The sequence below is a fragment of the Platalea leucorodia genome (assembly GCF_965183815.1).
Source record: "Platalea leucorodia genome assembly, chromosome: 6".
Taxonomy (NCBI): domain Eukaryota; kingdom Metazoa; phylum Chordata; class Aves; order Pelecaniformes; family Threskiornithidae; genus Platalea; species Platalea leucorodia.
In genome coordinates this window covers 47043981-47059702 of record NC_138828.1, presented here as the reverse complement: position 1 = coordinate 47059702, position 15722 = coordinate 47043981, and the positions used below count along the sequence as shown (strand labels likewise).

At 36.0% G+C, this 15722-nt stretch overlaps 1 protein-coding gene across 1 annotated transcript in view; it reads right to left on the bottom strand.

Moving 5' to 3' along the window:
• The window catches only part of WDR17 (WD repeat domain 17), a gene marked incomplete at both ends in the record, with an annotated part of 48624 nt that overhangs the window by 14936 nt on the left and 17966 nt on the right, over positions 1-15722 (bottom strand). Inside the window, 12 exons of the mRNA XM_082314960.1 lie at positions 181-336; positions 2160-2285; positions 4032-4162; positions 4288-4437; positions 4577-4779; positions 8033-8197; positions 8966-9052; positions 10083-10165; positions 11341-11432; positions 13446-13614; positions 14897-15084; positions 15425-15547. Of these exons, the coding sequence (XP_082171086.1) occupies positions 181-336; positions 2160-2285; positions 4032-4162; positions 4288-4437; positions 4577-4779; positions 8033-8197; positions 8966-9052; positions 10083-10165; positions 11341-11432; positions 13446-13614; positions 14897-15084; positions 15425-15547 (1673 nt within the window). The remainder of the gene's footprint in view (positions 1-180; positions 337-2159; positions 2286-4031; positions 4163-4287; positions 4438-4576; positions 4780-8032; positions 8198-8965; positions 9053-10082; positions 10166-11340; positions 11433-13445; positions 13615-14896; positions 15085-15424; positions 15548-15722) is intronic.

Genomic DNA, 15722 nt, shown 5'->3' with positions numbered 1-15722 from the left:
GGAGGTTAAATAAGGAATGAGCTATGCATTAGACTGCATATGTTAAAATAATATAACTGGAGCAAGATTACTCTTTTCTGGACTTGTGACCCATTTTGTTGCAACCCCATCTTTGCTAGAGTAGCTGGTTTTCAGAAACCTTCATATTTTATTGTTCTTCAATAATGTTTTGATTTTTACCTCTCCAAGTTCTACCATTAGTTCACAGTATCGCTGAATTTGTCCCAGTCTTAAATGTATTTCTGCAGCTTCTTTAAGCCTCTCCTCTTTGCTTGGTGCACCAATACCACCTCCAAACTTGGACATTTTTACCGTTGTCAGTTCCTGTGCCTTGGACTGAGGGGGGGGGGGGGGGAAAGTTTAAAAAGTTAAAAAAAAAAAAAAGTACAGTTTTCTGTGATGAAAACAAGTTTTCTTAAGAAAGAACTAGTGTCAAACATTACAATGGAATATAAAGGCTATCATTTAAGAAAAAAATCCTTTTGCGAAAAGGCTAATTGGAAGAGTTTACAATGAGATTACAGTGAACTATTTATTGTTAAAGTAACTATGTTAGTGTTTTGTTGCACACGTACATTTTCCTCAATTACCTTCCTTTAATCTCTTTTATATTTTTTTTGTATTCTCAGCTATTTTATCATATGTAATAGTAATTCAACCAGATGTCCATCATAAAAATCTTGATATTTTTGAAATTTCAAAAAAATATTTGTGAACATAAACCATATAGAGCTGGAAATAGGACTTATTACCATTATAATGATGTCCAAATAAAGAAAGAATAAAGACAATAGGCTCAACCTGTGTCCTGATTTGTCATACCCCATTAACCTTATGATGAATAAACAATTTATATTCCCAACTACTGCAATTTTTCTATTAGTTGAAGAGATAGGACTAAATTTCTCCATCTGGCAGAGTTTGAGAAACAAGCTGCAATAGAATCACATTTAACATAAAAAAAAAAAAGCGAAAGGAGCTTCACTTCACATTTCAAGAATTCTCAGTTTAACTCTTTATCATCAATGCACGTGAGACGGCGTTTGGCTATTCACAGCTTTACAATACCATATATGGAGGAAGGAGAACGAACTTTGAACATTCTTCACCAAAGTAAACTGCAATGTAGACCAATGGCAGCTGCTGAGTCAATAATTAATTTCTTCTTTTCAGGCTAACTGGCTGAGAAAACTGGTTTTTGGACACACAGATACACACACACACAGAGCTTCATAGTATTAGCAAAGCAGCTGCTATTATTACAGTTAACATTACCAATAAAAAACATCTATCGCTTAAGAGTCATAAGGTATATAGGACACACTAAAGAGTCCGTGATTTTGTGAAAAAGACAGCCTGCAAGAGCAAACAACAGGTGATACCTGGCAGGTATTTAGCGCTGGGGGTGGCAAGTGGGGAGTTAAGCATTTCCTGATGTGTACCAATAGACATCTTGCCTCTATTTCCACTCCAGTCATTAGAGTATGGGATTCTTTAGTATCCTTAAGAAGTCCCTGACAGAACCATGTATCCCCATATTCTGCACAAATTGTATGTTTGGTTGCATATTCATATATGCAGCTACTAATAAATTCATGGCTTAGCACCTGAATTTCACATTCACATCTGAGTCACTCTTCAGCTGCATATCTCTATTAATGACAGGTTCTTGTTTTTCCACGCCTTCTTCCAGACAGCTACAGACCATATTTCTGCTGACTCTCCCCCATTTTCAGACATGAATTCCCCTGTCCCTGCATCTGAACACAACTACAAACTTCATGTTTATACAACCAAATAATTTGACTTTACTGAATATAAAAGTACAGTATATATAACAGGGAAGACAAACTCACTTCATAGCTCAAGCTGTAGTGATGTTTGCTTTGCAATTTCTTTTCATTCTCTTGAAAACTGCTTTTCTAGTTAATAACTGTAACTTAGCATTTTAACACTGAGTATGCATGAAGTCACGCAGACTTAGCTAGATGCTATTGTTCTAACAGACTAGTATTGCACACAGAACTGATATTGCACAAATATCTTTGGACATGAAATAAATTGTGACCCTTTTGTAAAGCATTAAATGTTATTTTTAAAGAGTGAAATACTATAATGGATTAACAACCATTTTCACATAGTGTTTATGCTTCACTTACCATTCTAAATCTAATGAGATGTTTCATATGCATAATTCCTTTGCTGTAGTTTTGTGGAAGCAAACTGTCATCCTGTCCTTTTATTACAGCAACTAAATCCCATAAATTTTTGCTGCCTCCTGGAGGCTAAAATTGTTAGGGAAGAAAAGAGTTGTATTACAGTAACATTCAAGAAATTAAACTTATAAAGACATTGAAAAACATTTGTCGGAGAACAATTTCGGACTACTTCTAATATTAGAAGCTTTACTGTGAAGACATGAATTAGTTCAAGATACTACAAGTCCTTCAGTCTTCTTGAAGGCTGTGAAGATACAGCAAGATCCATGAACATAAGTATTTGGTTACGTGTGGACATAGCTGAGGGCTCGCCATCAGTTTTCTGGTGGCTACTGCTGGCATAAAACAACATTCAGCTGCTGGGATGCAGGAGCTGCCCCAGCACTTGTTTACCGTTTTCTGTAAAGCAAAGGTGCAGGCCAGGTGAAAAGCAGCTTCAAGGCTCAGCTGCCACAATCTGGTTTACTACCTTAATATTAAATCTTAAAATGGACGCATATGGTATAACTGTATATGCACAAAATCTTGTAGGCCATCATGGCGATTTGTTTTTAAATAAATTTTAAGCATTTTTACTGGTCTAACATTTGAATCAATCCTTCTGTAGAACTAGGACAATGTTTAACATTCAATGAGGTCTAGAAGAGAGTGAGTAATTAAAAGCTTAAGAAAAAAAACAAAACAAAACAAAAAAAAAATCATTAAACCTTTGACCTGAAGGAGCTTTTCTAAGAATAACAGGACTACAAGTTTAGAAGTCCAATTATTTCTGAGCTGGTAAAAAGCAGAAGATCCTACTAGGGAGAAAAACAAACAAACAAACCAACCAACCAAAAAAAACCCACCAGACTATTCCTCTTTTTTCAGTCCCTTAAAGCTCTTGACTCCCCACAGTTTAAGCACACCACTTTATTTTCTGGACTTAAAAAGCACTGAACATAGCTGATCAAAAAAAGTTTTTCTTCTTGGAAATTCTAATGTAAGTTTTACTCTCGAATCAACATGGGACATCAAAATGTATAACTTCTGTAAAACCAGGAATTCCATAAAAATACATTTTTAATAAAACAGGAAATGTCAAGATTTGTAACTGAAGAAGATTGTTTCAGCATTTCTAAATCATGCACTTCAATTTAGCTAGAAATCAAACCAAATATTTTGGATAAACTAGGTCTTTGCAGGTCAGTGTATTGACTTAAATTACAACAGTGCTTGACACAAGCTGTAGTTCCAGGTCATTTTTGTCCTTGTTCTACCTCAAGTTCAGCTCCTATGCATGTGAGCACTCAATTGCACAGAGAGACTGCAGTGATTTATAGGAAATATTACTGTGCAATGGAGCAAAGGCAAGAGATGGATACTGGCGCATGGCTCATCCAGATCTCCAGCTCCTAGAAGGTTATACAGCAGTTTTCGCACCGACGCTTGGGCAGTTCAAACCTTATCCGTAATGAGGGTGTCCCTTTGATGGATTAAAATTAAAAACTCCAGTGTAGTTTGATAAAACACATCTTTTCATTTTCTTTAATAGAAAATTCTTGTCAAACTTTTCCTATGGAAAATTAAATTATTGCACTTATTTCACTTTGTGAAAAATCGGTGTTCACAACTCACAACTAATTCAGTCATAGACATTTTTACATGCAAAACTGTTAAGAGACAGAATTGATTTCTGCGTATTTTCTGACGTCCCTTTAAGAAAGAGAGAAAAAAAAAAATGGTAGAGAAGAAAGAAATTTCAGTTTTGGAGATTGACTTTGGAAGAGAAAGTTGCACACACTGACAACATCCTTAAGTTTGCAGAATACTTACTGAAAAACATTCTGAAAACCACCTTAGTTTTTTTCCTCGAGGATTTCCTGTCAATTTTTCCACTTCTTGTTTAATATCCCTGGAAACTTTACCACACAGCAAAGGAGGAGCACCAGATTCCACAGCACGATCTAACACACACAAACATTTATACATGAAGATTAAAAAAAAAAAAAAACCAAACAGGAGGAAAAAAAAAAAAAAAGAAATATAATAACAAAGAAAATTAAAACAACGGTATGTACAATTTACTTACCTGTATTACCGATAATCTCATCCCAGCATCTATCTGCCAAGATATTTATTTGTAGAGGGTTTATGAGAGGCGTCAATGACCAGAGCCTCACAGTGGAATCACGAGAGCAAGATGCCATAGTAAATGGACGACTAGGATGACATGTTAATCCTAGTGAAGATGACATTTAAAAATGTAGTCAAATAATTAAGTTCATCTGATAACCAGTTTAATTAAATTATTTTATAAATTTTAAAATATTTTAAAATGCATTTCAATACAGAAGTAAAACAAAATTTTAAAATATTACCATATACATCTGCACCATGATCATAAACTGTGTCCAAACATGTCCCATCTCTTGTGTCCCAGACTCGAATTGTATAGTCCCAACTGCCAGATATTAGAAGGTACGGAATTTCAGGATTCCACATCAGCCCCCGTACTGGAGCTGTATGTCCACTAAGAACATTTATACAAGCATCCTGTGTATAATCCCATATTCGAACAGTACTGAAACAGGATAAAAAAAAGACCTATGTCCATCAAATCACATACTGAAATATGATTCTCTCTCTACTTCAGCAATATTCTAAGCTTCAAATTTATCAGAATATTTATTAGCGATATGTTTATTGAAGTTGTAATAGGAGAGGTTGGAGCCAATGCCCTTCATGTTTAGGATGGGCTACAAAATACACCAAAGGCAGTTCACCGGAGTAAGAAACTATTCCATCCACTGCATAGTCTTTCAAAATCTCACATGCACCATTATCTTACATGTCAGTGAGAGAACAGAATTTTGCCCATATTCCTGCATGTGTAATAAATTTGTCTGTTAGGACTCTCAAGGGGAGAAAAATGAAAGAAAAACAAAGCAAAACTGTAAGATCTCTCTTTCCCATGTCTTTAACAGGCCTCTAACAGACCCAGGAAACTACAGATCTGCTAGTCTAACCTCAGTTCCTGGAAAAATTATGGAGAAGATTATACTGGGTACTATTGAAAGGCATTTAAAGAGTAATGCAATCATCAGGCACAGTCAACATGGGTTCACAAAGGGAAAGTCCTGTTTAACTAATTTCATATCCTTCTATGATAAGGTCACCCACCCAGTGGCTGAAGGGAAGGTGGTAGATGTAGTTTTTCTGGATTTTAGTAAGGCTTGTGATACTGTCCCTCATAGCATCCTTCTGGACAAGTTCTCCAACTGTGAGATGAGCAGGTTCACGGTGTGCTGGGTGAAGAACTGGCTGAACAGCACGGCTCAAAGAGTTGTAGTGAATGGGGCTAGATCTGGCTGGCAACCGGTCACCAGTGGTATTCCTCAGGGTTCAATTCTAGGGCCAGTTCTGTTCAGTATATTTATCAATGATGTAGATGCAGGAGTTGAATGTGTTACTAGCAATTTGGTGACAATACCAAACTGAGAGGTGCTGTTCACTCTCTTGAGGGACAAGATGCCTTGCAGAGAGATCTAGATAGATTGGAGCATTGGGCAATGATTAATGGCATGAAATATAACAAGAACAAATGCCAGATTCTGCACCTGGGACGGAGTAATGCTGGGCACAAGTATAAATGGGGAGAGGAGTGGCTGGAGAGCAGCGCTGCAAAAAGGCATCTGGGGGTGCTGGTCAACAACAGGCTCAATGTGAGTCAGCAGCGTGCCCTGGCAGCCAAGAGGGCAAACTGCAACCTGCGGTTTATCAAACACAGTATAACCAGCCGGTCACGAGACGTGATTATCCTGCTGTATTGAGCACTGGTGAGGCCTCACCTTGAGTTCTGTGTGCAGTTCTGGGCCCCACAATTCAAGAAGGATGTTCAGGTCCTTGAATGTGTCCAGAGGAGGGCAACAAAGCTGGTGAAAGGGCTGGAAGGCATGTCCTGTGAGGAGCAGCTAAGGACTTTGGGCTTCTCTAGTTTGGAGAAAAGGAGGCTGGGGGGCGCCCTCATGGCTCTCTACAGCTCCCTTAGGAGGGGAAGTGGAGAGGGAGGTGCTGGTCTCTTCTCCTTGGTATCCAGTGATAGGATGTGTGGGAATGGTTCAAAGCTGCGCCACAGGAGGTTTAGACTGGATGTTAGGAAGCATTTCTTTACCAAGAGGGTGGTCAAACACTGGAACAGGCTTCCTAGAGAGCTGGTGGATGCTGCAAGCCTGTCAGTGTTTAAGAGGCATTTGGAGGATGCCCTTAATAACATGCTTTAACTTTTGGTCAGCTCTGAATTGGTCAGGCAGTTAGACTAGATGATCATTGTAGGTCCCTTCAACTAAAATATTCTATTCTATTATCTTCTCTCCTTTGAACATGGCATTTGTCACATGGCAGAAGTGGACACCACACTATCTTAAATTGTGAAACTTCCACTACAATTACGCAACTAGTGAGGAAGAATTCATACCAGCTTTCTCACTATTATTTTCTTCCCTTTTAACCAAGTAAGTTTCCAACATTTCCTTTTATTTTCAGTAGTTGCTATTGCTGGATACAGTTAATTGAGCAGACTACAGAATGAGGACTCAGTTTCTTGAAAAGATCATTGTAATTCTGGCTAAATTTTGTTACATTATCAAACACGTTACCAAAGCTCATCCATGGCAGCAAAGGCACCTATTACAGTTTCTCCAATGCTGCAAAGGGGCCATTTGATAGGCCTTGCATCACAAAGTAGAATCCACAAGTTAGAAGGCCATTTTATGTATTTACATATATATTGTTCTACAGCAATATGTGCTCATGTGTGACCCTTGCATACTGTTCCTATGTACTGTATAAGCCTAGGTGCTAAACAGGTCATCTGAAATAGTTCCGAGTTTGACTACGAACAGGAGCATTACCAAGTACAATAAACTCAAAAGACTGCTTACTTTCTGTGTTATCTGGGACTAAGTTATTCAACTATCTCCTTCCCTCAAAGTGAAAGTGTGACTGTATTCTGTTAATAACCTCTGTCATCAAGACTTATTACATAGCCATGATTGGTAATAAAATCAGAATATCTCATAATGACACTGCGACAGACTTTTGGATTCACTACTTCTTGCTCATGTGAAATACAGAGGATTTGCATGTAAGAAGTTTGTTGTCAAGTTGGTTTCTTTCATAAATCATTAAACGATGAACTAGCAGATTTTGCTGCAAGCATAAACATCTAATGAATGATATTGGGGAAAGCAACAGAAACCAATACTCTAAACTTGTGATCCTTTACAGAAATGTTTTGTGTACTCTGCAGGGAAGTGGTGTAGAATCATAGAAAAATCCTTCCTGCTGCTTAACCATAGACTGATGCGCTCTCCCTCAAAAAACATCATCAAAACCAACAAAAGAGAAGTACCTAGCACCCATTAAAAATCTCCACAGATTCTACTTAATTATACTTTTGAAAGACATGAAATAAGAGCAGGTCTTGCACCCATATCTTTAGACATAGTGTAAGCATGTGGTATCCTCCTTGTATCATTCCTGGGAGTAACAGGTACCAGTCACTGACTCTACTCTTGGGAAAGCATTTGGAAAGTTGCATTGCTACAGCAGTTGTGACAATTTTAGATAATTATTTTTAGATAATTATCCTGCTGTCCAAATTCTATATTAAGCTAACAGCAAAGCTACAGCCCGAATCTGAACAAGGCAGAGATCTAGATTATATTATTCACAGAGTTTTTGAAGGTTCCAGCACCAGTACAACTAAAGATCTTAAGTTTATCTAATAGTCCTGCTTGAGGCTTTAAGTTTCCTAATAGTTCAGAAATACACACCCATCATCAGAGCCACTGCAGAGGATTCCTTCTCTCAGAGGAGACCACCGTACATGAAACACCTTTGCAGTATGCCCTGTAAAAACTTTCAGTGGCTGATCAGAGCTAGTTGCCAAGTAGTAAACACGAACATTTTTATCCTCACAACCAGTAGCTATCATATCTCTGCAAAACAAGAATAGTAAAATCCTCAGTCACGGGGATCAAAGGTACTTTTTTAGCTTAAAATTAAATACGACGTGTATTTTGCAATTTACTTTAAAAAAAAGTTATTTTTGCTTCTGCTTTGTGTCTTTATGATGTAATGACTGACAAGCCAATTAAATATACTAACTCAGAAAAAAACTGATAAAGATCCATTAGTTGCAACAGGGAATAGTATTTGCATTACAATCTGACCATGCACCCAACACACAACTATTACTAGATTGAATTACTGTATAATTGTTTTTTGACAAAAAGTTGTCATGTTTATTAATAGAATTATCTGCAAAATTAACATATATCACAGTGTATTTAGTTGCCTGCAATATCTTCAGCTTAGCAGCCATTAAAAGGAAGCCAGTCTAACCTCCCTTTTCCTGGTATTGAATATCTGCTTCCCCCCCCCCCCCATTATTTATTCAGCCAGAGAATTTTTTTTTTTTCTTCCATCAATATGAAAAGATACTCTTTTGAAAGTTACGTAGTCCTTGTCCTACTCAACACATTAACATGCTGGGCAATGAAATACAGTACTGGGAATACAGAGCTGCTACAGACATATCCTACTGCAGAACAGAAACAATTTCACTGCTCTAGTATCACAGTAAATACCACATTCTAGATAACTTTATGGTATCAGTAATCAATTTAAATAGCAAAAAAATTGTTTTCTTGGTAATCAATTTAAATAGTAAATATTATCAGTTCTTTGGGTTAATTTTTACTTACTTGTTGTTTTGACTCCAATCACAACCAAACACTGCAGCTGGATGTTTGTACTTGTGAAGAACCTTGCCGTCAATGGTTCGAATAATACTGAAACCAATTACAATGCAATATGAGGAAAAAGGCATTCTGAATAGGCTATCCAAAAGTCAAGTTTGATTCTGTGCAAATAAGCCAGAGAGCAAAAAAAGTACACAGAAATAATATGAAAAATCTTTATTCCTACAGCCCCTCAACTACAAGGCTAACTATATATTTCCTAAGAAAACATTTAATTGGACTTCAGAGTCCATGTTCCTTCAGAGGGGCTGCAAAGATGTCCACTGTGGTACCTCCCTGCCTGAAATGATCCTCACAGCCCAAAACCTAACTTGTAGCTATGGCTTTAAGGTACAAATAGATCTTTAGGGATGACAGAAAGACAGACAGAAAGACAGACAGAAAGACAGACAGAAAGACAGACAGAAAGACAGACAGAAAGACAGACAGAAAGACAGACAGAAAGACAGACAGAAAGACAGACAGAAAGACAGACAGAAAGACATTGATTGATTGATTGTTTTCTAAAATTGCTCTTGTTATGTTTGAAGTGAAATAACATGGGTAGCAAAGGACAAGAATGAACAAGGAATTAGAAATGTACTGAAACACAATAAATGCAAAATTTTTGTCAACGGGCATTTGCAAGTTTTTACAAATACACTATTATACTCCTGTAATAGTACAACTGCAATTACTTTGTTCTAAAATAGTGATTCCTAGTCCTTGAAATAGCAAACTTAAAAAAAAATTTAAAAATGAAGACAAGTGAAGTGGGATAGCTTTTGAAAAGTGTCCTCCCTATCTAGAAGAATACTCTAGAAGAATATTCTTGGTTAAATAAAAATCAATATTCAGTTTCACTATCAGAGTGTCTTAGACACTATTCCTTTTGCAAAATTTCCTTTATTTTTTTCTTAAAATAATGAAAAATATATCCTAACAAGTACAGGACATTAATATAATCCAAGTTTTGGCCAGTAAGAACAGTTTTAAAATTAATCACTGATAGTACTCTGAAAGTTTACTGACTTGAGAAGTGCATTTAGCAATTTTTTTTTTTTCTTCCAGTAGCACTCACCAAAATCCATCACCGCTGCAGGTTGCTATTCTTTTGGAATCTTTATGACTCCAGGCAATGCAGAAGATTCCATTCTTTCCATGCTTCAAAAAATGCAAAATACCTATCAATAAGAAATAATTCACCCCTTTTTCTCTCATCTATTGACTCATCTTTTTTATTTTATTCTCCTATGGGCTTCAACCCTTTTCTCCCAGTAAAGTATACTGTACAAAAACACATTATAATGAGTCCCCAACATATCTGGGATATTTGAGAATCCAAGTCCAAAAAATTGGGACTGAAGAGAGAGACCATAAAACTGCCATACTCTCCAGTATCCAAGAGACAAAACTGGGTCAAGATGAAGAATGAGCAACCCATAACTATATGGACCTGAAGCTTGAATAAAGGTTAGCTACTTGTTGGAATAACGAAGTTAGTGGGCATGAATAATTGTGGTATGTGAAAACTGAAGTGGGACGTGTATCAGGACGAGCGTTTGAGAAAAGATGCTTAGTAGCACAAGTGCAAATCTTCTGAGTGTTAGAACTCAGGAACTCCTGAATGTATGTACGTATATTTGTTTTCTGCCCGCCCCCCCTCCATCTCCATCTTCTTCAAGAGCATTCTTTGTTCTCTGATGCAGATGCCACAGTTAATTATGTCTGTATAATCTGAAGATTACGGCTATATACTAAGAATACACAAAAAAATATAGAATACTACAACACAGTATTAAATAACTCCTTCTGCCAATAACATTTATGCGACTGTTTCAGGACTTGCAAATGCCTGCATAGATTTTAGGTAATACAAAGCAAGATTCTAAATAAGGCATACTTTTTAGCGTGCTGCAAAATGGAGCTTTACTGGTCTAGACTTCAGGGACTGAAAATTTTTTCTGGGCCTTATGTTTGAAAATACAGAACATCATTTTACATTTTGGTACTCAGTTTAAAGTCTACATGTCCATATACATTTACATATTTAAGAAAGAATGAGCTATGCTTTTGCTGTGTATCACTACAGGACCAATTTTAAGATAATGGAGACCATCTGGTGCTTCATCATTCTCATGTCACAAACCCAGCCTGAGGAAGTAAAAATACTTCTGCCTCAGAGATAAATTGGCCCCCACATAATTCTTTCTATAGATTTTTATGTTATAGCACCTTTTAAAAACATATGAACTTTGACCCATCTTTATTTATTGACACTAGAGGGAATGACTAACTTACATTGCATATAGACAAAAAGAGATGTAATCTCATCTTACCTCACTGAATCTGGTTATCATTTTGCCTTTTGGGACATCCCAGATGAAGCCACCATTTCTGGATGTTGCACCTGCTATGCAGTTCAGATCTCCTTTAGAGAAAGATATTTGTAAGATCTCACAATAAATATAAGATCAAAATATTGTTTGACTAATATGTTTCTACTTTAAATTCAAGAAATGTAATATAAAAACAGAAGACATTAATGGCACATAAACAAGAGTTTTTCATAGTTTAAGGCCAGCATTTGATACTTAGTCACAAATACCAATTTCAACAAAAGCCTGACCTGCTTTTCTACATTCCTATTTTGAGGAAAGGGCAAAATAAAAGTTGTATTGTTGCAAAAAGTATTCCCTATGCCTGCTGAAAGTCTTGCAGTTAAGGTGACAAAAAAATAATGTCCATGATGCATAGGACTCAAACTGAGAGAGAGATACAATCTCAATGTTTGAAGCTTAAATTTGTAGCAACCAGAGCATTTTCTTTTAAAGTTCCCTAAGTACTAAGACTACTCAGGAAGAATGAGACAGAACATAACAGTACTTTGTTTTCTTAACCTTGTGCCACTGCAGCACCTAAGCCCATCAAGAATGTACTTGAATCTGTAACCACACTCTACAGGTTGGAAAATCTGAATATTTGACTCCATTTTGAGAACGTGGAAACTGAATTCAGGCCTAATCCAAAAGCCACCAAATTCTCCTCACCACAGTGACCCTCTATCCCAATATAGCTATACTTTTTCTAAATAGCTATATGGCACATTTATATGTAAGTCATGACTGCTATTTTATACCACACTTCAGAGGCAGGCAATCTATGCAGGAAGTCTAGAGAGGTACATATATAAGATGGAAAGAGATTCAGGTACAAGAATGATAGGGGAAAAAAAAAAAAAAGAAAAAAAAAGAGTAAACACTATGTTCAAAGGTCTTTTGAAACCAAATACAAATGGTGGCATGCATTGGATTACATATTAGGAATGAAGATAAATGATAGTACAAGGTGGAGATGAACTCTCTAGGAGTAAGGGATGTGAAAGAAGCAGGAAAAGTTCTGTCTGGGATGAACAGGAACTTTTGGACAGCATGGTAAGGAACTGAAGTTGAAACATATGCTTCCAATTCGCTTAAATTTACTTCAAAAAAAAAAAAAAAAATCAGAATACAAGACTTGAAAAGCACCCCCCCAGCGAACAAACTGTACTCTCAATGTGAGATACAAACTGAATTTAAATTTCAAAACAAAATACCAAAAGAAAACACCATATTTCATATTGTCATAATTCCCATATAGCGAGACAAATTAGCTGTGAAGAGGAACAAGGTGCAAGAGGCTCTCTGAAATTAAAAAAGTGCAAATTCATTTCACATGTGCAAACTACATTAAGCTTCCCATCACAGGATTTCTTTTCCTGTCAGCTACTATTTCTTAGAGTTTAAAAGCACAGGAGAAAGGAAGTGAGCTGAATTATTCAGACTTTTTTAAAAGTGCATCTGCTGTCCAAAGAATTAAAACACAACAAGAAAGCCTATCTATCGTCAACTACTGACAGTATCTCTCAGAAATGTACTCCCAGGTTCACTTAAGTGGGTTGCAGAACAATTTTAAGAAGAAAATTTCCCACTGACTTCAGTGACTTCTCTAAAAAAAGTAGATGCTTTGCAGAAAAGGTACTGCCTATTCTACTAAAGTAAAAGCAGAGCTCTTCAGTGATTAGAATCCTACACAAAGAAGGAAGAGAAAGAACTAAACACATTCCACTTTTTCAGCACAAAATAGAATCTGAGTTCCTTTAATCAGCTGATTCCCATGCAAAGAAAGCCTTTTTCATCATCTGCATAATGTAATGCTAGAAAGGCTCTGGAAATTTTCCTCCCTCCATCCTGACTCAGTATGAAATACCGAGATCGTTCCTCATAAGGGTAAGCCTCAACAAGGACTGAAGCATTGAATTCTATAGGTTTCACAGACAATAGTTCAGTTATGTTTAAACCTTATAAGATACCCTCCTATCTAAAACTAATACTTTTACACCACAAATTGCTTCTAGTCAATGCTAATTCAAAGAACATTTAGACCTAAAGCAAATTATTCTTACCTGGAGCCCAAGAAAGGGAATAAATAACCCCCTCATTACCAGGAGATGTGTAAACTGCTGTTAAAGTATTTATGTCCCAAACTTTTATTGTGCCATCAAATGAAGCTGTAGCAAGAAGATCAGGGTTATCAGGTTTGAATTTGCAATCAAAGATGGTCTCAACATGTCCCTTAAATGAAACAAATATTTAATCCATTTTTATTACATTTGATTTTTTGCAGAAGTCCAATTCTAGATTAAACTCTAAAATACATTGTATTATAACCTGTCAGATCAATGAGTTCCAAAAAAACCTGGCTCATCAGTCAAAATTAAAAGGCATAAAATAGCTTGGATTACAACACTCCTCCCTTTCACAGATCATTATTAAAGACAGAAAAATTCTGCCCTGAAACACGGTGATGCAATGCCAGGTACTTGTTAGCATTTGCCATTGGAACCAAGCTGCTAAAAAACAGAATTTAAAAGAGTTAAGCTAAAAAAAAAAAAAAAAAAAAAAAAAAAAAAAAAAAAAATCACACCACAAAAAACAACCAAGAAAGATTAATTTTTTAAAACAGAAATAATTTTGGTCTTTAGGTAAAAAGTATGTGACTGAAAAAATAAAGCTTTTTATGTTGATCATGTTCTACAAGTTTTCTAGTATTCCACCGAGTTTTCTATGTTCTAAATACAGTCTATGCTCTATTGCAGTTTAAACTTCAATCCATTAGAAACTTCACATGTCAATTGCTTGTTTTCCAAGACATGCATTTGTAGAATTTAACTTGACACGTACACGAGAAACAGACAATACATAAGAATTTTTTTAAGCCTCAGTTGCTTTACAACACCAAAACCATTAAAAATGGAAAAAGAACACCAACCAGCAGCCTCTATTCAAACACGTGTAGGAGTACAGCTGAGAATTACTGAAGTTTTTCCAATGAAAAGGGAATGCGGAAAGAGAAGAGAAAAATCCTCAAGAATAACTGAAAGCCCAGTGAAGAGACTCATCTAATATGTGATAAACCCAGTTTTGAATTTCTGCTTCAAAGAAGATTTAATAATTTGGTCTTTGTAATTTTAAACTGATTGACCTCACCATCTGAGTTGCATGTATTTTCTCTCTGATTTGACTAGAACTTTTATTCTGGATTATAGAAAACCCTCCAGATAATATTTCTGAGAAGGCCATCAAATTAAAATTTCAGTTAAAAAAAAAACCAGGCCCTTAAATCTTAATTTCTACATGAAAATTGCCAGAATACTTCCAACAGGATTCAGTCTTTTGCAATAAAGAATTACTCTTAACTTCAGAACTGTAATTTTGTTTCCTAGAAATTTAGACTCTCTTTAATGATATAAACTATTTTACATTGCTGCGAAGACTTCATTCTCCACTTTTTGCTGTTAGAAGAAAGTGTATAAGCCAAATAAACTCTCATGCCAAAGACAGAGATGACACGTACCAAATCTCTAAGGAAATCCCACTTTTTGGCTCCCATGTCATAAAGCCCCACTCCACCATCCATGAAGCAACAGACAGCATGACCAGGAGGAAGAGAAAATGCTTGGTTCTGGGTTAAAGTTGGAGGAGGAACTGCCTCACTTGTTGAGGATGTATGGTAATTTTTAGTAGTATGCTGTGATGAACATGCTTAACAAAATAAAGCAAAAGATATAAACAGATAAGATTAATTTTTTTTTTCATTTAATAATTAACAATTATAAAGAGTAAAATGCTTTTTATTCCAATGAGATTAAAACAAAAGAAATGCAGAATTCCTGTATGAAGCCTAGCCTACTAAAGAAGGACCTTATAAAGTGCTTGATCCTTTACATATTTGTCTAGTCCACTGGCACCAGAGGGTACTTTAATTAACAACTACAGAGCCAACACAAACTTACAGAGATCAACTCAGATATAACAAGATTCACAAGCAAGATTTTCTTAACTTACAGCCATTGCAATGAATAACAATGAAAATTACACTTACACTTTTTCTTTGGAGGAGAACTTAGCACATGCAAACCATGGAAACCAGTTTTCTTCAATTTAAAATTATCTATAGGTGTTGTACGTGAAACATTCCAAATACGCAACACACCAACCTGAGAATCTGAGTTTAAAAAAAACAAAACAAAACAAAAAAAAAACAACACACACACACAAAAAACCCATAAAAACCCATTTTTTTTTTTAATTTATTATTCTCTTTTTGCTGTACACAGAGGTATGCGGCTTAAGGACTGATCTAAGCAAAAATACAACAATTAATTAAACTTAGAATCTTA